Source organism: Oreochromis aureus, linkage group 11 (genome assembly GCF_013358895.1).
Source record: "Oreochromis aureus strain Israel breed Guangdong linkage group 11, ZZ_aureus, whole genome shotgun sequence".
NCBI lineage: Eukaryota > Metazoa > Chordata > Actinopteri > Cichliformes > Cichlidae > Oreochromis > Oreochromis aureus.
In genome coordinates, this window is record NC_052952.1 from 27947624 (window position 1) to 27970607 (window position 22984).

General features: G+C 40.3%; 1 protein-coding gene and 1 long non-coding RNA gene across 2 annotated transcripts in view; both read right to left on the reverse strand.

Annotated features, from left to right (window-relative positions):
* Positions 1–1997: 1997 nt before the first annotated feature.
* Positions 1998–12417, reverse strand: LOC120442691. The gene is made up of 4 exons (XR_005614866.1): positions 11420–12417; positions 3268–3455; positions 3085–3181; positions 1998–2993 (listed from the first exon to the last, which is right to left on the reverse strand). It is a non-coding gene; the product is annotated as an uncharacterized LOC120442691 (long non-coding RNA).
* Positions 12418–12424: 7 nt separating this feature from the next.
* LOC120432758 (sialoadhesin-like) overlaps positions 12425–22984 on the reverse strand; it is a 58829-nt gene continuing 48269 nt past the window's right edge. Inside the window, exons 11-19 of the mRNA XM_039619713.1 lie at positions 21612–21875; positions 20959–21222; positions 20124–20387; positions 19238–19501; positions 15996–16259; positions 14726–15031; positions 14296–14368; positions 13715–13808; positions 12425–13609 (exon numbers count right to left, since the gene is read on the reverse strand). Of these exons, the coding sequence (XP_039475647.1) occupies positions 13181–13609; positions 13715–13808; positions 14296–14368; positions 14726–15031; positions 15996–16259; positions 19238–19501; positions 20124–20387; positions 20959–21222; positions 21612–21875 (2222 nt within the window). The 3' untranslated portion in view covers positions 12425–13180. The remainder of the gene's footprint in view (positions 13610–13714; positions 13809–14295; positions 14369–14725; positions 15032–15995; positions 16260–19237; positions 19502–20123; positions 20388–20958; positions 21223–21611; positions 21876–22984) is intronic.

Consider the following 22984-nt stretch of genomic DNA (forward strand, 5'->3'; position numbering starts at 1 on the left):
GCAATTTATTAAAATATTCTTCAACAAGTACACATCATTTATGTTTCTGATTTCTGATAAAATCTTCTAAAGACAATGAATTCATGTCTTGAAAGTCTCAAATTTTTAAAAAATGAAACCTCTCACATTTCTCCCAGCAAACTTTTTGGTTTTCTTTTGATGTATTTTTCTCCAAAGGTCAAAATTTGACAATTTATCTAAATAGCTGTGAATATAAGATTTACAGAAAATAACACAAGTTGACACAAAGAGGCAGTGTTTTCATCTATGAGTACTGATTCATTCATTTTCCTTGTCTTACTTAAAAAATTTAATAACAGTAAAAGCGCTTGAAATATATATATATATATATATACACATATATATTTATTTATTTCAGACTCGCACTCGCACACTTTGCAGCTGTTGTGTTTTTATTCTGTAACTTTTGAATTTTTGTTTCATGATCTTCACCAAACATACGTTTTGGAGTCCTTACACAGTCAGATATTAATTTTATTATTTTTATTAATTTTTATTAATTTTATAACTTCAAACTTGTGTTTTATTAACCAAATGGCCTTCATGCTTTTAATTGTGTTAATAAACCACTCGTGCTGAAGTGATTCGTAGAGAGTAGCCAGAAATACGCCAGCTGCTCTCGCCGGAGATATGCTCGTCTTACACTGTCAGTTATTAATTTTACTGCTTCATCATATGTTAACCAGGTAGCGGTCATGTTATTTAAAGCTTTATTTGTATAACAGCTCTAACTGTACATCCGGTGCTAAATCCGGCGTCTTCTCCCACTGTCAGTTTATATGTTTAGAGCCTGGAAATGATTGAAACAATGATGTGAGGATGACAGAGCTCATAAAAGGGTTTATTCCACTCTGTTGATCTCCTTTACAGGACAAAAAGAGTGTTTCACTTGTGGCATCATTTAATACCTCAAAACTTCAGCAGCTTTCTGTTCTGACTCTGAAGTTTTCCTGCAGTAGTATCCGCTCAGATTCATGTCCTCTGTTTAGAGGGAGAGTCCTCAAATGAGGCCTCGGCCCTCAAGGGCCCAGAGGTGGACATAGGCAATGAGGAGAATGCCTTTGAATTCCCTGTGTTCTAGCTCCAGCCCATCAGGTGATTCAGCCTACAGGTAGTACTCAGGTTTGAGGCATGAGGTTTTCCTGTCTGCCTCACCTCACATCCCTGATGTCCAGGCTGCTGCTCCTCAACACCATCCCACACTGACAAAAGCTGAATTCAATTTATTTCTCCAACTACATTTTATGCAGTCCTTCATGTATCATTCTTTGGTGGTAACAACACCAGCTGACACTAGGAGGCAGAGTGTTCATATAGTATCACCAAGAAGGACACTGATGATTTTTCTGGTTGATCAATTTGTTACAGAAGGTTCACATAAAACCTTTTTTTTAAATTCTCTGATATGCATACAAAATAATTAAATGTCTTTGTCATTCACACTTTCACAAAAACAGTCACACACCAACAGCTGCAAATATAGTATCATCCAAAATGCCAACCTGCCTCTGCTTCATTTTTTTGTGACACTTTGGCCTCTTTTCCACTTGCACCTGCTTGGCTTCACTAGAGTCTATTCAGTTATTAAAGTTTTCCATTAGATAGTATCTGGTATCAGGTCCTTTTTTATTGCCTATTCAGATGGGGATACAAGTGAAAAGAATCAAGAAAATGTGGCATCAATAGCTTACATGCCACTGATCAGCAAGGGAGTGATGTCAATGGATGAGCTCCTTGGCAAGTGTCAAAGTTGCCAGTTTTTAAAAACCCAGCAACAACAAAAATGACTGCACACACTGTTAGCTGCCTCCTCTGGCTGTCTTATGAGACCTCATATTTTCAACCAGTGTCCATACTTCAGGAAGCACAGGGTAGGTTTTGGCAGAAAGGATTTTACTCCACTCTGTGTAAGGGGAGTCAGTCTTACAGCTGTCAGGGGAAGAGGTGGAGGAGGGGCAGATATCAGAGCAGGAAGTTGAAACCTTAGTTGCAAAAGAGACAATGTGACAGCAACTAGTGTCCATATCAAGAACTGTTTAATGCACTCTGACGAATTCAGGCATTACAATATCTACAAGGGGAAATAAGAACTTTTTCAGTTGAATTCACAGACAAACACACACCAGCTAAAAGTTTTATTTCCTCTTTTATTCTGTCGATATATATAATTAATTAATGCATTTACTAAACATACTACTATGCGTGGTTACCTATGGGAAACACTTAACATGGTATAAAATAAAAAATTGAACTGTTGAGTTCAATTTGTTCAATTTGTTGTGGTAATATTGGTGGTACAAGGTTCAGCTGTGCATGAATGGCACTCAGGTGTAGTGCAATAAACTTGGTTGAGGAGAAAATAATGAAGCAATCATATGTGAGAAGCATAAATACTGAAAAAAGAGCAAATGTACAGGACACTAATATGTGGCAGGTCTCACAAGGCATCTTAACTATTCAAGGTCTTTCTCTTAAACATAGAAAAGAGCAGCTGTGTAGATCATTAATGTCTCTATTTCTTGAACAGTGCTGTTAAAAGCTTACGTGACCTAGTGGTAAACATGTCCCTGCCCCCGCTTTTTCACATCGAATGCAAAAAACAAAACAAAGAAAAACACTATAACCTTTTACATTATCAGAAAACAGGATTATAGTCAGTATCAAAACTCTAGGAAGAATTTTCTACAGGTTTTGTGCAATCCCACTAAACTGAGCAACTCCAGCACCCTTTAAGAAACTGATATATAAGTGCTCAGTGGCTATTAAATGCATTTTAATAAAGAGAAGTGTGACTGATAATTATTTATTTAGAAACACAAAGTAAAACAAAATTAGATAGATCCTGAAGAATCAGTGAAGGTCACCTTGGAGCTGTGTTAATGACATCATACTCTGAAGAGCCGACATTTCTATGATTCAGTGACATGTAAGTTCTGTCCTCTTCTTGTGGCTTCACATTCTTTCGTACTTTCCTACAAGAATGCAAAACAATTATTGAAAAATATTTTATGGAAACATCTGCAGAACTTTTAGTTTTAATCAACAACCAGTTTTAAAACATACCAAAGGAAAGCTGCACAGATCACACTGACACTGAAAAACACACCAGCAAGGACCCAAGGAAGGACTCCACTGTAAAATCCACAATGTGTTTCACAACCTGCCATGAATAATGATACCATGCACATATTATACCTGCTCAAGTTATGCTTAAACTTTTAAATATTTTAATTGTGTGATACATACACTGAACATCAAGGTGAGTCAGGTTAGAATGTCCAACCCCGATCTCTTTTTGAGCCTTATTTTCGCCTGTCTCTGGAGAAGTTAATATTTAAACTGGTTCCAGTCCCAATAAAATTCTCCTGGTCTCCATCTGTTCTCTGGTACTGGACCAGAGGGACTGACTGAAACTGTGATGTTTTTAGATGAATCTGAAAAAATGAGCACAGAAACATGCACACTGAAATGTTAGGACAGTTTTATTTACAGAATAATTGTGAATATCTGTAATACAGTAGTGCCCCAAAAGATAAAAAAATATAAAATACTCTTGAATGCAAAACACAATATTGTACCTCTAAGTATTAGCAGAGAGCAGACCAAACCAATATAAAGGTTTAATCTTAAGCAGAAACTGAAGAGTAAAAATGACAAGTTGTTTTTCTTGGTTTGTATCTTCCTGAAGACTCTGTTCATGTCCAATTAAACGATTTTCTTCTGTCTTTATCTTTGCAAGTGGAAAAAATTATCTTGTGTATCTTCAGATTTAGAATTTTCTAAATGATGTACTGTATGGCAAATTGCTATTGTAAACTCAAACCAACTAGTTTTTAGTTGTTTTTATTTACATTTTCACAGAATTTTATATATATTTTTTATTAAGCTGATTGTCATTTTTTAAATATTACTTTTTTGGCATTTTGCCTTTATAGTGATATTGCAGAGAGATGAACAGGGAAGCAGGGGGGAGAGAGTGAGAGGGGAAGAAACACAGCAAAGGGCCTCATACCCAAACCCGGGTGGCTGCTCTCTAAACACATGCGGCAACTAATCTTGGTCATTTTGACTTAAATGGAAGTTTGCCAATATTCACTTACCAACACTGATAGTTACAGTTTGATCATGGAATTTCTGAGTTGTCTGAGAATCTGGATTGATCCAAACATAAACACGTAGGTTATGGTCAGCTGTGCTCACATTGTCAATCATCAGGGTGCAGTTTCCCTCTGCAGCTTTACCCAATACCTTGGTGCGCCCTCTGAACGGCTGTTCCACGTTATGAGTATAAAATCCATCATAAACAACAGGATACTTTAGATTATGATGCTGGTACCAGATGACTCGATTGTAAGGTTCTGTCTGACATGGCACCATAACACAGGTTCCTTCAACAGCAACTTCCAATTCAATTCAATTTTATTTATATAGCGAAATCACAACAACAGTCGCCTCATAGGCTTTTATATTGTACAGTAGATCGTATAATAATATATACAGAGAAAAACCCAACAATCATATGACCCCCTATGAGCAAGCACTTTGGCGACAGTGGGAAGGAAAAACTCCCTTTTAACAGGAAGAAACCTGCGGCAGAACCAGGCTCAGGGAGGGGCGGCCATCTGCTGCGACCGGTTGGGGTGAGAGAAGGAAACAGGATAAAGACATGCGGTGGAAGAGAGACAGAGATTAATAACAGATAGGATTCAATGCAGAGAGGTCTATTAACACATAGTGAGTGAGAAAGGTGACTGGAAAGGAAAACTCAATGCATCATGGGAATCCCCCGCAGCCTCACGCTATTGCAGCATAACTAAGGGAGGATTCAGGGTCACCTTGTCCAGCCCTAACTATATGCTTTAGCAAAAAGGAAAGTTTTAAGCCTAATCTTAAAAGTAGAGATACTGTCTGTCTCCCGAATCCAAACTGGAAGCTGGTTCCACAGAAGAGGGGCCTGAAAACTGAAGGCTCTCCCTCCCATTCTACTTTTAAATACTCTAGGAACAGCAAGTAAGCCTGCAGTGCGAGAGTGAAGTGCTCTAATAGGGTGATATGGTACTACAAGGTCCTTAAGATAAGATGGGGCCTGATTATTTAAGATCTTGTATGTGAGGAGCAGGATTTTGAATTCAATTCTGGATTTAACAGGAAGCCAATGAAGGGAAGCCAATACAGGAGAAATCTGCTCTCTCTTTCGAGTCCCTGTCAGGACTCTTGCTGCAGCATTTTGGATTAAGTGAAGGCTTTTCAGGGAGTTTTTAGGACAGCCTGATAATAATGAATTACAGTAGTCCAACCTGGAAGTAATAAATGCATGAACTAGTTTTTCAGCATCACTCTGAGACAGGATATTTCTAATTTTAGTAATGTTGCACAAATGGAAGAAAGCAGTCTTACATATTTGTTTAATATGTGCATTGAAGGACATGTCCTGGTCAAAAATGACTCCAAGGTTCCTCACAGTGTTACTGGACGCCAAGGTAATGCCATCCAGAGTAAGAATCTGGTTAGATACCATATTTCTAAGATTTTCAGGGCCGAGTAAAATAACCTCAGTTTTATCTGAATTAAGAAACAAAAAGTCAGCGGCCATCCGGTCTTTATGTCTTTAAGACATTCCTGCAGTTTAACTAAATGGTGTGCGTTACCTGGCTTCATGGATAGAGCTGGGTGTCATCTACATAGCAGTGAAAATGTATGCTGTGTCTTCTAATGATGCTGCCTAAAGGAATCATGTATAATGTGAACAGAATTGGTCCTAGCACTGAACCCTGTGGAACACCATAACTGACCTTAGTGTGTGAAGAGGACTCTCCATTTACATGCACAAATTGGAGTCTATTAGATAGATATGATACAAACCACTGCAGCGAAGTACCTGTAATACCTACAGCATGTTCTAATCGCTCTAACAGAATATTATGGTCAACAGCATCGAACGCTGCACTGAGGTCTAGCAGGACAAGCACAGAGATGGGTCCACTTTCAGAGGCCATAAGAAGATCATTTGTAACCTTCACTAAAGCTGTTTCTGTGCTGTGATGAGCTCTGAAACCTGACTGAAACTCTTCAAATAAGCCATTCCTCTGCAGATGATCTGTTAACTGTTTGACAACTACTCTTTCAAGGTCTGTGAAGGTTCTCAGTCATCCAGGTCATCGTAGTCAAAGGAGTTTGCAAAGAAAAGCATCTGGACTTCTTTAAGTTGCTTGAAGACGTTTCACCTCTCATCCGAGAAGCTTCTTCAGTTCTAAGGTCAAATGGCCGAGAGTCCCAGATTTAAACCCAGTGGGAGTATCCCCCAAAGAGGGACAAAGGACCCCTGGTGATCCTCTAATCACATGAGCCAAGGTGTGAAAGCGGTGTGGGACCCAATCAGCCAGGGTTTCGGGTGAGCTCATTGTGAAACCTGGCCCCACCTTGTCATGTGAATTCCTGAGGTCGGATGGCCCAGGATGTGAGTGGGCATTAAGGCGTCTGGAGAGGGAACTCAAAACTGGATTATAGATGGCAGACAGTTGGTGTCGTAAACCACCGCCTCTGTTCAAAGATGGTCGCTCACAGTGGACATAGATGGCCTCTTTCACTCCTCTTTCAAACCATCTGTCCTCTCTGTCCAAAATGTGAACATTGGCATCCTCGAAAGAGTGACTTTTATCCTTAAGATGCAGATGGACTGCTGAGTCTTGTCCCGTGGAGGTGGCTCTTCTATGTTGTGCCATGCGCTTGTGAAGTGGCTGTTTGGTCTCTCCGATGTAGAGGTCTGGGCATTCCTCGCTGCACTGTACAGCATACACCACGTTATTGAGTCTGTGTTTAGGAGGGGGGGGGGTTGCAGTGATGTGCCCGTGAGCTCTGCCGGCAGCCAGCTGTGCCAGAGTGGACCGAGCCCCAGGCCCAGAGGCCGAGGGCACCCCACCCCAAAGGAGCCCGAGCGAGCCCCAGGCTCCAGGCCCCGACAAGCAGCCACCAGAAGTGAGCCGGTGGATACCTGAGCGCCCAGCCCTAGACACCAAGAACCACCAGCGGCGCCAGCCACTGGCAGGGGGAGTGGTGGGGGGAGATAGGCCTCCACACCTTGAAGGGCCTGAGATGTCCCTAGAGAGGTGGCGTCTAATACCTGACCTGACATATAGACACAGACACGAACATCCATTCCCACCCTCATGCTCTCATATGCAAATCCTCAGCAGTCACCCAAAGTGGAGACAGACATAAATAGATGCTGTACACACAATCCCAAGCATACTCTATACCCCAGGTCTAGGTACCTTTGCCCCTGGAAGGGGAAACTGCACCCAGACCCAATGTTACCCTCTTCCCTGGAGTGGAGAGTGGAGAGAAGCAGACTGCAGACGCCGCAGCAGCAGGGAGGCCCCACATTCCAGAACCCAATCGAACGGCCAACTCCTCCTCCCAGCCCCCCCGCCCCAACAAGCAACAGAGAACGGGGGTGTGTGAAATGGTAAATGGCCTGTATTTGTATAGCACTTTACTAGTCCCTAAGGACCCCAAAGCGCTTTACACATCCAGTCATCCACCCATTCACACAGTGGTGATGGCAAGCTACATTGTAGCCACAGCCACCCTGGGGCGCACTGACAGAGGCGAGGCTGCCGGACACTGGCGCCACCGGGCCCTCTGACCACCACCAGTAGGCAACGGGTGAAGTGTCTTGCCCAAGGACACAACAACCGAGACTGTCCAAGCCGGGGCTCGAACCGGCAACCTTCCGATTACAAGACAAACTCCCAACTCTTGAGCCATGATCGCCCCTGAAGACTCCAAACCTCCCTCCACCCGTTCATATGTAGTGTTGATGCATGTGTGTTCGAAGGTGCATTTAAAACCCAGGAGGGCATGGAGCTACCTGCCAGGGAGTAGCAGGCAAGCGCATAGTCCCTCCCGATAGCCCTCAATGTATACGTGTATTTAAAATTGAGAGGTGGGCAACGGCGCCAGAGTTGAGGTTGTACACCCTGACAGTCTTCTGGATGCCGTGTAGCATGCCCACCCCCAAGGTCCTATATGTATGTGTTATGAGAGTGTGAGTAATGTGAATGTCTAAGTTGTGGGATAAAATTGAGGCACAGGCTGATGATGGGTGATTGTGGTGGAGCGGGAAGAGGGAGGCAGCTGGAGATGGGGAGGGAAAGAAGGGACCAGGTTTCCTCCAGAAGGTTTGCCAATTAACTCAAGTTGCAATTAAGGTGCAATATAGGGCAGTACAGGGCTTTGTATCTACCACTCCGCTGTGATATAATGAGCGGTCACGGTCACGTAGCTTTCTGTTGACCTGGAGGTCCACCCATTTTCAGTTGGGCAACAGAAGATGCCTGGGACAGTTCAGCCATAACTTTAAACTTTTTCTGCTCATACATGCCTGGGTACGATCTTGTCACTGAAGTGGACGCGCAACGGGATATCGTAGCGTGGCTCAAGCATCATCATAGTTTAAACCCCTTGTTTTGCACAAGGGAATACGCCCTCCCGTCTGCAGCTAAACACCCCAGTAGCATTTGTAATAGCTTTAGCCCGGTCGGATTTGGCAGCAAAGGGTTGCTTAAATGCCGCAAACTCCTCTGCTCCTCCACTTGGACCGCTAGCACTGGCCATAATTATCGCTTGACAGACTAACCACGCACACCATACACATACTTTTTTCCTTCTTTTGGAATCTTCGGATCACGCGGCGTGCCGAACCGTGGAGTGGGATCGGTTCGGATTACGGATCAACCGTGATCCGTTGCACCACTAGTTGCCGGTGTCTGTAACTTCACCCTTCTGAGAACAGAATCACCAACTACCAGAGTTTGACCCCCGGCGGGTGTGTTGCCGAGTGGGGAAAAACGGTTAGACACATGAACATGTTGGTGGTGTACCTGGGGCTTCTGTTTAAGACTATGCTTCCTCCTCACCGTCACCCAGCCGCCCTCTTTCCCCAGCTGCTTGGGGTCTGCCGGGGAACAGCTAGCGGGGCCTACACTATCTTCGGCTGCACCAGCTACAGGGGCCTGGCTAGCTACGGGTGAATGAAGGGTGCGAAGCCGAGACTCCAAGTCAGTAATCCTGGCCTCAAGAGTTGCAAATATGCTACATTTGTTACAAGAATCATTACTGCTAAAGGAGGCCGAGGAGTAACTAAACATCTGACACAATGAGCAGGAAAGTGCAGGAGGGACAGGTGAAGTAGCCATGGTGCTAGCGAGTTGGCTACGAGCTAAGCTAAGCTAGCGAAACAGTAAAGACACAGTGAGTGAATACTTTGGCCATAAATTAGGTAGTGAGTACACAGAAAGTGTACTTCAGATGAAGCACGTGAAGATTATACTATGGAAAAAGTATGTATCTGACAGTTTTTAATTAAACTGCTAAGCAGAAGCTACTCAAAAACACCACTGTGTTTGAGTAGGAACAGGAAGTGATACTCTCCCGCAGGGAGCGAGCACCAAGTGACAGCGCCATCAAGAGTCAGGAGTCAACTTCATAAGCCAGTTATAAGTCCCCAAAACAGGCAACAACTGTTTTGGGTACTCTAATGCCGAAGCCTTTCACCTGCTGGAGAACTGAGGTACCTCAAAAGGGTGAGAGGAAGAGGAGAGCAGAAGGGAAGGTCAAAAACATCACTAAACCACAAAATGTTGTAATAATATCTTTGGTGATGACCCACAAATGGAAGAGATGCTATTATGAAAGCTGGCTAACCACTAAGAGACATCAACAATATAAAAATAACAAAAATCACCAGTGACTTCTCAGAAATGAACCTAATATTGCTGTCAACTCATTAAAAATGAAATGAGTGGATGTTCCTGTATCCTGGTTTCTGTCTTCAAATTCTAAGGAATATATCCTACCTTTACTACAAAATTACTAAAGATTAATTTGATAAGGTGACACGATTATGACTTAACCAGAAGTATTGCTACAGGAAAATAATACAGTAATACCAAAAGTATGAAATGAACATTGCTTTTATATATTATTTTATTTTTGTGAAACCTGTGGAGCTTTTATGTTGTTTTGTTCCCCAAATGGGGCGATCGTGGCTCAAGAGTTGGCAGTTCGTCTTGTAAACGGAAGGTTGCGGGTTCGAGCCCCAGCTCGGACAGTCTCGGTCGTTGTGTCCTTGAGCAAGACACTTCACCGTCAAAGGAGTTTGCAAAGAAAAGCGTCTGGACTTCTTTGAGTTGCTTGAAGACGTTTCACCTCTCATCCGAGAAGCTTCTTCAGTTCTAAGGTCAAATGGCCGAGAGTCCCAGATTTAAACCCAGTGGGAGTATCCCCAAGGAGGGACAAAGGACCCCTGGTGATCCTCTAATCACATGAGCCAAGGTGTGAAAGCGGGTGGGACCTAATCAGCCAGGGTTTCGGGTGAGCTCATTGTGAAACCTGGCCCCACCCTATCATGCGATTTCCTGAGGTCAGATGGCCCAGGATGTGAGTGGGCGTTAAGGCGTCTGGGGAGGGAACTCAAAACTGGATTATAGATGGCAGACAGTTGGTGTCGTAAACCACCGCCTCTGTTCAAAGATGGTCGCTCACAGTGGACATAGATGGCCTCTTTCACTCCTCTTTCAAACCATCTGTCCTCTCTGTCCAATATGTGAACATTGGCATCCTCGAAAGAGTGACCTTTATCCTTAAGATGCAGGTGGACTGCTGAGTCTGCTGAGTCTGCAAACTCCTTTGACTACGATGACCTGGATGACTGAGAACCTTCACAGACACAAGACACTTCACCCATTGCCTACTGGTGGTGGTCAGAGGGCGCCAGTGTCCGGCAGCCTCGCCTCTGTCAGTGCGCCCCAGGGCGGCTGTGGCTACAATAGCTTGCCATCACCAGTGTGTGTATGAATGGTTGGATGACTGAACGTGTAATGCGCTTTGGGGTCCTTAGGGACTAAGTAAAAGCGCTATACAAATATAGGCCATTTGCCATTTTTTCTCTCTCAGTCATTCCAAGTTGACACTCGTTGTTAATGGTTTTACATTCCATTAACTGTTTAAGAGCATTATCAGCAACAGAACTAAAGACAAAAGTGGGTCGTTATTACCAGTCATCAAACTCAGTAGTCTAAGCAGATGAGCGGCCGCCATGAAGACAGCAGTCACTTTACAGCATCCGATAAGTCACCTTTGGCCTTTCAACCTCTGAAACACAGTAGCTGTAACATTGTTTTTATAATACAGGTCATAATACACTGACACAAAATCAGTTACTGAGGAAGTGTATAGTACTACAGTTGATTTTTCTACACTAGAATCCTAGAAAGTAGAAAGTACATAGAAAGTACTTCCAGGTTGAACAAAGCACAAAAACTTCGCTTTACATTAGTAATACAGTCTTAGATCTTCAGAAAGGAAGTTCAATCTTTATAGCTTATGAGAAACATACCTGGCCAGATAGATGCTGCTTCACTGTGTTTGTGATGGCCCAGTCTGTTTCCTTTCCCACATCACTTTTTAACCACAAGCTTAATCACCCTGCCACTTTCTCTGCTATTCAGCCTGTTTGAGGCTGACTAAGGCAGTCAGTCTGAACATGAGAAACCCTGAAAGACTTAAAGAAGGGCTCTGTTTGTTTCACTGAATTCCCAGTTTGCTAAACACTTCATCATATGTTGTTCATTAAACTCCAAAGCAGTGTGACAAAGGTTAGATGGATTGGGACAGATTCCTGTGTTAACGTAAGTTCTTCGAAAAATGATTACATACATATTTATACATCACTTTTCATAATGCAATAAGGAGGAACGTAGGAACTCAAAATCAGGTTAGATCAGGTGATGAACAAATATTATTATCAGTCAATGCAATGCAACCCAGAACATTTACTCAGTGAAATGACATCATTCACCTTAGAGGACAAACGTACAGGAAATACGAAATAGCATGAGTGAATCCATGAGCGAACTCGAAAGCACCAAAGCACATTAACATAAGACAAAAACTCCCAGGTGTACGGAATTTAAAAAAAAATGTTTGACAAAATAATTTATTGAAAAAAACTGAATCACTTGTATTTATGTTTAAGTATCATTCATTATATTTATAGCCTACAACAAGATAGACACTTAAATCAAGTATAACTGACTGTGAATGGTCCTTGTATTTTTCATAATTATCATGTCTGCTTATCATGGTACTATAAATATATTAATATCACCTCTATATATAGATAGTGTGTGATTGGGTACACAATACAACAACTAATTATCAGAACAGTTATCAACACTTTTCCTGCAATTGTATGTTAATAAAACAAACAAACAAAAAAGCTGAACAATAAGATTCAGATGTGTGTTGTGATGATGTTCAGTTACCAAGCAATAATATTCTATAAATTATTTTATATTTAATCTTTTTTTATGTAATTATTTTCCAAGATTGTTTCAAAAATGATTTTTATCATGTTCTACAAATTTACCACCTATTCTTTGATGAAGGCTGGAAATGGTTCGAGCATAGACTATTTATAGCAAAAGTAATTTGGCATTTAATTACTTGGAATTTGGAGCATTCAATCATAGGAAGGCTATATCACATCCCAGATGAAGCCAGACTATAACTGGGTCATGCTCAGAGCCATGTGTTTGTTGCAGGCTAATCAGACTAAAATGAATTACCAGCAAATTTCAAGCATGCAAACTGCATGTCCAGAGCTTCTCCCAGCTTCTCTAACAGGTTTCCTTGGACCAGTTGTAGCCACTTGGTAGCGACCCAGTCTTTGACTATTTCAGGGAGTATCTGAGATACTGTGCTAAACAAGCCCATGACCTGAACAAAGGGAATATAATTGCATTGCTCAATGTCTTTGCCACAGTGTGACTAAATGTGTCAAGGACACACCCAGACAAGAGACCAGCTACTTATTTATTTTGTAGTAAGCTCGAGGATGCAAAAGGTTGCATTATGCCATGAAAAGTATTTGTCTGCTTTCTGATTTCTTATTTCCTACCATATTTGTCACATGTTTCAGATAATCAAAAATTTTTAAAGATTTGGACTTTTTATAAAAAGTGTTTTGAATTTACTTGGGTTATTTTTTCTAATATCAAGATTAGTTTAATGTTCTGAAACTCCTAAGTGTGACCAATATGCAAAAAGCAAAACATCAGGAAATCAGGGATAAATATTTTTTCACAGCACTATATATCTATTTTTGCATAGCGCTTTGTTCTTTAAATTTGACTTGTACATATTCACACCCCACTTCCTTCCTCATATTTCTAGGCTCCACTTGAGCATACAGGCCTCCCATTTCTACTGCATTGCTCACAAACTTTCTGTTAACTCCCCTCACCATGCACTTCTCTTTCAAATAAGATCTGCCAGGTGGATTCATGTCCAAAGATTTTTCACCCTTCTTTTTCTTGCTCTTCTTCTTCCAGTTCACATTAGAGTAAATCAGTTCGTTCTCGTCCCCTTTCTTGTCTGATTTTTCGTATCCTCCTTCTGCATTTTTTGGCCCAGAGCTTGGCAAGTCAGTGCTGCTTGGTCCAGCGATGTTTGCAGGGTGAAGATTTTCTGCCCCTCTCAGTCCATCAGCGTTTGCATAAATGCACTCTTCTGTTGTGTTTGGTTCCTACAATTACATAGAAAATATCAGTGGTAAAGATAATCTACTTCTTGCTGTATAGTTACAGAAGCATCAGCATTTGTCAACACTGTTAAAAGGAAGATAAAGCACCTCATTTCCTTCTTCAGTTAGAGGCTGACTCATTGCAACTGTGTTGTTTTCATCTGTTAAGTGACCTTTATTTTTACAAGGATTCTTTTGAGCCCTAAAAAAAAAAGTAGAACATCAAGCTTATATGCATACAATACATACATTGTAGTTTTGCCAATATTTACATTTTAGTTCACAGCATGAATTTACAAGACACACTGAAGCAAAAAGTCATGAGCTCAACCACCTCTACAAAAGTGAGTTAAGGCTTATGTTAGATTGTCTGCTAGCAAGCAATAATACAGTTGTACATGCATTACTGAATGTTAACAGACGTCTTGAAAATGAATACATGCAAATATTAACCACCAGTAACATGTTATATGGACTGTTGATGAACACATTTGATTGATATTACATTTAATCAATAGTGTCACCAATGTTGAGTATAAAGTCAGCTGCAAAAGTGTTTTTTAACAAATGAAGGCCCAAATAAACAAAGTAATTATCAGCATTTAGTCAAATAGAATCAGGACAAATAAAGTTTACTGTAACACTACAGTGTGAAGATTTTCTGAAAAAGTCTCAAGTTGTTTACTTACCTGATAAAAAACACATATAGTAGCAGTGCTAACAGCAGCACTGCAAGAGTGGATATTATCGCTGGATACAGAACTGAATTTAAAAAAAGAAAAAGAAAAATACCCTGTATATTAATCGTGTAGTCTTTAAAAAACGATTTTTGTTTGAACTCACAACATACATTTTATGAAACTCCTAGTGTGTCTATTATAACTGGACTGAAGTAACAGATTCATTCTTCATATGGATTAGAGGGTATCTAAAATTTCTTGCAAAGAAATTGATTGCAAGTGAATCCTAGAGGAGCATAGATGTAATCCTAACATTATCTCTTAGTGGGCTCTGTAGAGTACACTATATCACTGGCTAAGGTTTCAAATTTCCTTGGTCTCCATTTTAGTACGTATACAACTTAAGCAATAATATTTACAAGTGTAAAAAAAGACATACGTCGATGTTCTGTGGAAATCTGTTGGCTGCTGACACAAAATTGTTGACTGGCTGAGCCCAGAGAGTTGAAGCTGCGGCAAAGCAGGGTGAGACGATCCTTCTTATGAGGCTGATTCAGAGTGAAGAAGCTCCTCAGAATTGTCCTGTTCAGAGTCTGATTGAATATTTCACATTTAGAGTGATTGACAGGTAGTTCATTCAAATACCACTGTATAGTGGGGGATGGGTTTCCCAGAGTCTCACAGGAACAGTTGAGCTGACTTTGTGTTGAGCTGCAGTGTGATGAGAGCAGGATCTGTGGAGGATCTGTCATTGAAGAGAGAGAGAGAGTTAGTCACAATCATGTTGAATACATTTTACAGAAATTACCAAAAGAAGCACTGATGATGGTTATTACTATGAAGCAAAATCCTTTTGAACATTTAAATTTAAATTTTACTGAGTTTGACATCCTTTTCAGACTTGAGCTAAACAGACTGTTAACTTTAAATCTTTAATTTATAAAATGTGTTTGTTCCCCATCAGTTTTCATGATTATTGTTAGCGCTGCATCACAAATACTTTCTTACTGCTCAGCTGGCATTACTGCAGCATGTCAGAGTGACATTGCTGTTTGTTGGTATCAGATCTGCTGTGGTGTTGGGTTTTACATACACAGTTTTGAGTTTATGGACTTTAAATTTCTATATATTACTAATATTTTCTGTTTAGCTCTTAGTTTGTTTATCACATTTTCATCTTCATGTATTTAATTCTTAGTTACAGTTTCTATTTGTAATAGAGATTTTTTTTTTTTACTTCGCTCAGTATTTGTCTGTGTTTTCCTTCTCTGTATTTTCTTCCTTTAGTTTTGTGTCTGATTTTCCCTTTTTGTTATTTATGGTTGGAAACGTATTCTTAGTAATTGTGTAGTGCTTCTAGGTTTACTTGTCTGTTTTTCATTAATTGTCTTGAATCTTTGTGGGATCCTCTTGTGACCCTCCTGTGTTTCATTAACTGATAACCCTTTGTGCTTATAGTGCTTTCTCCTTTGCTTGTTTGTTATGTGCATCCTAGGTGTGCTTGTACCAGTTTTTAAGATTACCCGTTTTGACTCATTTGCTGGATTCTTTACATTTATGGACTAGGCTAAACAAAGGTCATTTTTGTCATTGAATTAGTCTGCCTCTCTCTTTATCTTTTTTTGTTGAATCTTAATATTATACAAATGCACATGCAAATTAGATGTGGATAGAGAATATGCTAAAGAGATATAAAATGTGATATTTACACTGAACTTCAATTTGCATGTTTCTGGAGCGTCCAACTCCAATTTCATTTTCAGCTTTGCAAAACAAAGCCCGTGTGTCTCTGGAGACTTTAATAGATGAACTCATTCCAGTCCCAATAAAGGTCTCCTGGTTTCCATCAGCTCTGTACCAGGTGTAGTTCCTCACTGCTGGGTTGGCATCACTGCTGCAGGTCAGAGTCATGTTGCTGTTCTCTGGTACTGGACCAGAGGGACTGACTGAAACTGTGATGTTTTTAGGTGAATCTGAAAAAATGAGCACAGAAACATGCACAATGAAATGTTAAGACACTTTTATTTACAGAATAAGTGTGAATATCTGTAACACAGTAGTGCCCCGAAAGATATTTTTTAAAAAATAATGTAAAGTACTCTTCAATGCATAACAAAATATTGTACCTCTAAGTATTAGCAGAGAGCAAACCACACCAATATAAAGATTTCTTCTTAAGCAGAAACTTAAGAGTAAAAATGACAAGTTGTTTTTCTTGGCTTGTATCTTTCTGAACACTCTGTTCATGTCAAATTAAACATTTTTTTTCTGTCTTTATCTTTATGAACTTATTTATTGATGCAAGTTCTAGAGACATTTGATGAAAGTTTGAATTTTTTAGTTCTTCTTACATTGTGCCTAATATTGTGCCTGTCAGAAATCCCTACATTTATTAACCAATACTTAAATTAATTACTTGTAATGTGATTATTGTCGGTCTCAGAATTTAACTCTGATCAGTTACTGCTTTAGTTTCATTACAGTAATTCACGTATTGCACATCTTTCTCAAGGAAGCAGCCACCTACAATAACATCATAGACATCGAGGAGTACACAGACACGGTGAGCTCATACATCCCCAAATGCATTGATGATGTTACACAAATGAAAAGCATCACAACTTGAGCCAACCAGAAGCCATGGCTAACAGGAGATGTCCACAGGCAACCTGTCCCGTGGCATCAGGAAAGCGAAACAGGACTACACACACAAGATAACCTCCCACTTCAATGATAGCAAGGACGCACGAAGCCTATGGCAAGGCATCCAGGCTATTACAGACTACAAGCCTGCAGCGCGTAGCTGTGAGAGCGACACCACTCTGCTCAACAACCTGAATAGCTTCTTTGCACGATTTGAAGCACAGAACAACACACGCCCACAGAAAACACCACCACCTCCACACGACCAGCCTCTGTGCCTGTCTGCTGCCATCGTGAAGAGGACACTCATCACCATCGACGCCCGGAAAGCAGCGGGTCCAGATAACATCCCTGGTAGTGTGCTGAAAGACTGCGCAGAGGAGCTGAAGGATGTCTTCACAGACATCTTTAACACCTCCCTGAGGCAAGCCACTGTCCCATCATGCTTCAAGACTGCCACCATCATACCTGTGCCAAAGAAACCATCCCCAGCCTGTTTCAGCGACTACCGCCCTGTGGCACTGACACCCATCATTATGAAGTGCTTTGAACGACTAGTCATGTCACACATCAAATCCACCCTGCCTCCCACCCTGGACCCATACCAGTTCGCATACAGAGCGAAACGATCCACAGAGGATGCAATCTGCTCTGCCCTCCACCCAGCCCTAACTCATCTGGACAAGAAAGACTCATATGTGAGAATGCTGTTCATAGACTTCAGCTCAGCATTCAACACCATAATACCACAACAACTCATCTGTAAACTGGACAGACTGGGCCTCAGCACCTCCCTCTGCAACTGGCTGCTGGATTTCCTCAGCCAGAGGCCTCAAGCGGTGCGTGTGGGCAACAAGGTCTCAAACAGCATCACCCTGAGCACGGGGCTCCACAAGGCTGTGTGCTCAGTCCTCTGCTCTTCACCCTGCTGACACATGACTGCACACCAACCTACAGCTCCAACCACCTTGTGAAGTTTGCGGACGATACAACGCTGGTGGGGCTCATCACCAAGGGCGATGAGACCCACTACAGGAAAGAGGTTGAGCTCCTGACCACGTGGTGCAGAGACAACAACCTCCTGCTAAATGTTAGCAAGACCAAGGAGGTTATTGTCAACTTCCAGAGAGGCCATACCTGTCACCCCATTGACCATCGACGGCGCAGCGGTGGAGAGGGTGAGCAGCACCAAGTTCCTGGGGGTGCACATCAGTGAGGACCTCTCCTGGACCACCAACACAGCATCACTGGCCAAGAAAGCACAACAGCGCCTCTATTTCCTGCGCAAACTCAAGCGGGCAAGTGCTCCACCACCCATTCTGACCACATTCTACAGAGGAACCATTGAAAGCATCCTTTCCAGCTGCATGACTGTGTGGGGCGGTAGCTGCACTGACTATAACAGGAAAGCTCTACAACGCATTGTGAGAACAGCTGAGAGGGTAGTTGGTGTACCACTCCCCTCCCTGCAAGACATCTACACCACCCGCCTCACCCGCAAAGCCATCACAATTGTCAACGATGCAACCCACCCAAGCACTGTCTGCTTAGCCTCCTGCCCTCTGGAAAGAGATACAGAAGTCTCCGCCTCCGCACTACCAGGCTCACCAACAGCTTCATCCACCAGGCTGTGAGACTGCTGAACTCTCTCCCCTCCCGGCTCCCAGCCAGCAGAACCACCAGACTGGCAGGAGTATAGGAAGACAGACTGGACTCTACCCCCCACCCCCCCCACCCACGCACACTCCCCAACAAGGAAACACTCTCTGAACCAAGAACTGGAAAACACTCCTGACTGGAAACAACTACCTCTGCATTGCAATTGCACACACCTGCTGCTATATATTTTTAGTATTTTTTAGCACTATTTATATTATTTACATTACTACTACTGCTGCTACAGTCTTATGCTGCACTAAAACAAAAACCCTTACTAACCACAACCTGGGACTACCTCAAGTAGACTAGTATACTACTTTCCAGGGCACACTGTTGGAACACTTTATCATATGTTCGGTCTTGTCTTGTTATATCCTGTATGTTACCTAAATATAATGCCTTAAGTCTACCTGCACTTTTTTATTTTATATTACCTTATTGTTAGGACTGTTTTTGTTGTGCATCTGCACTTTATTGTTGTCAATGTTTACGCATGGGACAGTGTGAAACGTAATTTCAATTCCTTTGTATGGCAAGTACATTTGAAGAAATTGACAAATAAAATTGACTTTGACTTTGATCTTTCAATCCTATTAATGGAATTCTAGTTGGGATATGTAAAGAGTAAATATGGAAAATTAATACATACATTGAACATCTATTTGTAGGTTGCTTGATCGTTCACATCCAAGTGCATTTGTAGCCTTGCAGAAAAATGAACTTTTGACTTTTGAAACAGTAACATTAAAAGAGCTTCTAGTCCCAATGGGAGCCTCCTGGTCTCCATCAGCTCTGTACCAGGTGTAGTTCCTCACTGCTGGGTTGGCATTACTGCTGCAGGTCAGACTCACATTGCTGTTCTCTGGTACTGGACCAGAGGGACTGACTGAAACTGTGACATTTTTAGGTGAATCTGAAAAAATGAGCACAGAAACATGCACACTGAAATGTTGAGACACTTTCATTTACAGAATAAGTGTGAATATCTGTAATAGAGTAGTGCCCCAAAATATATATTTTAAAAAATAATATTAAATACTCTTGAATGCATAAGACAATATTATACCTCTAAGTATTAGCAGAGAACAAATCATACCAATAAAAAGGTTCAAGCAGAAACTGAAGAGTAAATATGACAAGCTGTCTTTCTTGGCTTGGATCTTTCTGAACACTCTGTTCAAGTCAAATAAAAATATTTTTTCTTCTGTATTTAACTTTAACTTTAACTCTCTTTAATCTTTAACTGTTGTATTGATGGAAGCTTTAGAGCCATTTGATGAAAGTTTGAATTTTTTTAGTTCTTCTTACTGTGTGCCTAATATTGTGCCTGTCAGAAATCCCTACATTTACAACCAATACTTAAATTAAATACTTGTAATGTGATTATTGTCGGTCTCAGAATTTAACTCGACCCCAAAGATCAGTTACTGCTTTTAGTTTCATTACAATAATTCATGTATTGCACATCTTTCAATCCTATTAATGGAATTCTAGTTGGGATATGTAAAGAGTAAATATGGAAAATTAATGCATACATTGAACATCTATTTGTAGGTTTCTTGATCGTTCACATCCAAGTGCATTTGTAGCCTTGCAGAAAAATGAACTTTTGACTTTTGAAACAGTAACATTAAAAGAGCTTCCAGTCCCAATAAAGGTCTCCTGGTCTCCATCAGCTCTGTACCAGGTGTAGTTCCTCACTGCTGGGTTGGCATTACTGCTGCAGGTCAGACTCACATTGCTGTTCTCTGGTACTGGACCAGAGGGACTGACTGAAACTGTGACGTTTTTAGGTGAATCTGAAAAAATGAGCACAGAAACATGCACACTGAAATGTTAAGACACTTTTATTTAGAGAATAAGTGTGAATATCTGTAATACAGTAGTGCCCCAAAATATATTTAAAAAAATTTTTTTTTTAAATACTCTTCAATGCATAACACAATATTGTACCTCTAAGTATTAGCAGAGAGCAAACCACACCAATATAAAGATTTCTTTTTAAGCAGAAACTTAAGAGTAAAAATGACAAGAACACTCTGCTCATGTCAAATTAAACATTTTTTTTCTGTCTTTATCTTTATGAACTTATTTATTGATGCAAGTTCTAGAGACATTTGATGAAAGTTTGAATTTTTTAGTTCTTCTTACATTGTGCCTAATATTGTGCCTGTCAGAAATCCCTACATTTATTAACCAATACTTAAATTAATTACTTGTAATGTGATTATTGTCAGTCTCAGAATTTAACTCTGATCAGTTACTGCTTTAGTTTCATTACAGTAATTCACGTATTGCACATCTTTCAATCCTATTAATGGAATTCTAGTTGGGATATGTAAAGAGTAAATATGGAAAATTAATACATACATTGAACATCTATTTGTAGGTTTCTTGATCGTTCACATCCAAGTGCATTTGTAGCCTTGCAGAAAAATGAACTTTTGACTTTTGAAACAGTAACATTAAAAGAGCTTCCAGTCCCAATAAAGGTCTCCTGGTCTCCATCAGCTCTGTACCAGGTGTAGTTCCTCACTGCTGGGTTGGCATTACTGCTGCAGGTCAGAGTCACATTGCTGTTCTCTGGTACTGGACCAGAGGGACTGACTGAAACTGTGACGTTTTTAGGTGAATCTGTAAAATGAGCCCCAAAACATGCACAATGAAATGTAAGACAGTTTTATTATTGAAAAAGTGTGAATATCTGAGATAGTATGATCTGGACATCTTACACCTCAAAATTGCTATTATTATAATGATTATTTACTTTATTTTGTGTAATTACTTGTTCTTGAACAAATAAAATAAAATCCTATTTCTAAGCTTGGGTCAAGAGAAAACAACAAATGTAGTTTTAGTTTAAGTAAAAACTGAGAACTAAAATGACAAGGTGTTTTTCTTGGTCTCTAATATTTTGAAGACAAAAACACATATATTTTCCTGCCATGCAACTCGATTAATGGATTTCTAGTTGGGTACTAGTCAAGGTACATAAACAATAAATTTGTAATATTAATACTTACACTGGATGTCTATTTGGAGGTTGATGGATGCTTTAAATCCAACTGTATTTGTAGCCTTGCAGAAGAAATTATTATTGATTGTTGAAACTGTAATATTTAAAGTGTGTCCAGTCCCAATGAGAGCCTCCTGGTCTCCATCAGCTCTGTACCAGGTGTAGTTCCTCACTGCTGGGTTGGCATTACTGCTGCAGGTCAGAGTCACATTGCTGTTCTCTGGTACTGGACCAGAGGGACTGACTGAAACTGTGATGTTTTTAGGTGAATCTGCAAAATGAGCCCCAAAACATGCACAATGAAATGTAAGATAGTTTTATTATTGAAAAGTGTGAATATCTGAGATAGTATGATTTGGACATCTTACACCTGAAAATTGCTATTATTATAATGATTATTTCGTTTATTTTGTGTAATTACTTGCTCTTGAACAAATAAAATAAAATCCTATTTCTAAGCTTGGGTCAAGAGAAACAACAAATGTAGTTTTAGTTTAAGTAAAACTGAGAAGTAAAATTACAAGGTGTTTTTCTTTGTCTCTGATATTTTGAAGACAAAAACACATATATTTTCCTACCATTCAATTCTGTTAACGGATTTCTAGTTGGGTACTAGTCAGGGTACATAAACAATAAATTTGTAATATTAATACTTACACCGGACGACTATTTGGAAGTTGATGGATGCTTTAAATCCAACTGTATTTGTAGCGTTGCAGAAGAAATTACTGTTGATTGTTGAAACTGTAATATTTAAAGTGTGTCCAGTCCCAATGAGAGCCCCCCCATCAGCTCTGCACCAGGTGTAGTTTTCTACTGCTGGTTGGGCATTACTGCTGCAGGTCAGAGTCACTTTTTTTTTTTCCGATATTGGAGCAGAAGGACTGACAGAAATTTGTACATCTTTGGAGGAATCTAAAAATGAGTATTATGATAATTTGTTAAATGTAATATTCTGTAAATCACACATCACAGCTGCTTTTGCACTTTAACTGAACTCATATCATCATATTACAGACCACAAAGCCAAATGTCAAAAGTAAAACTTTTCTGCAATTCTACTTTCTTGTTCGAGCTTCAGAGGGAATCTGAAAGCTCCGACAAGCTCATGTGTTAAATTAGAAACATGATAATGTGAGAAAATGTTATAATAGGATGTAAATGAAAAACTGCTGTTTAAAATAAAAACGACCGTGCAACATGACTCACTAAATGTAGTTTTGTTTATTGTCAGTTTTGAAGACATCCTAAAGTAAAAAACAGAGCTAACAAAAGAAAGATGTAAATCATTAAGATGATCACAAATTGGTGAAATTAGTTTGAAGAGAAAAGTCTGCATGTATGAAATTAAATTCAAACTTTAAAAGCTTTCATTATATT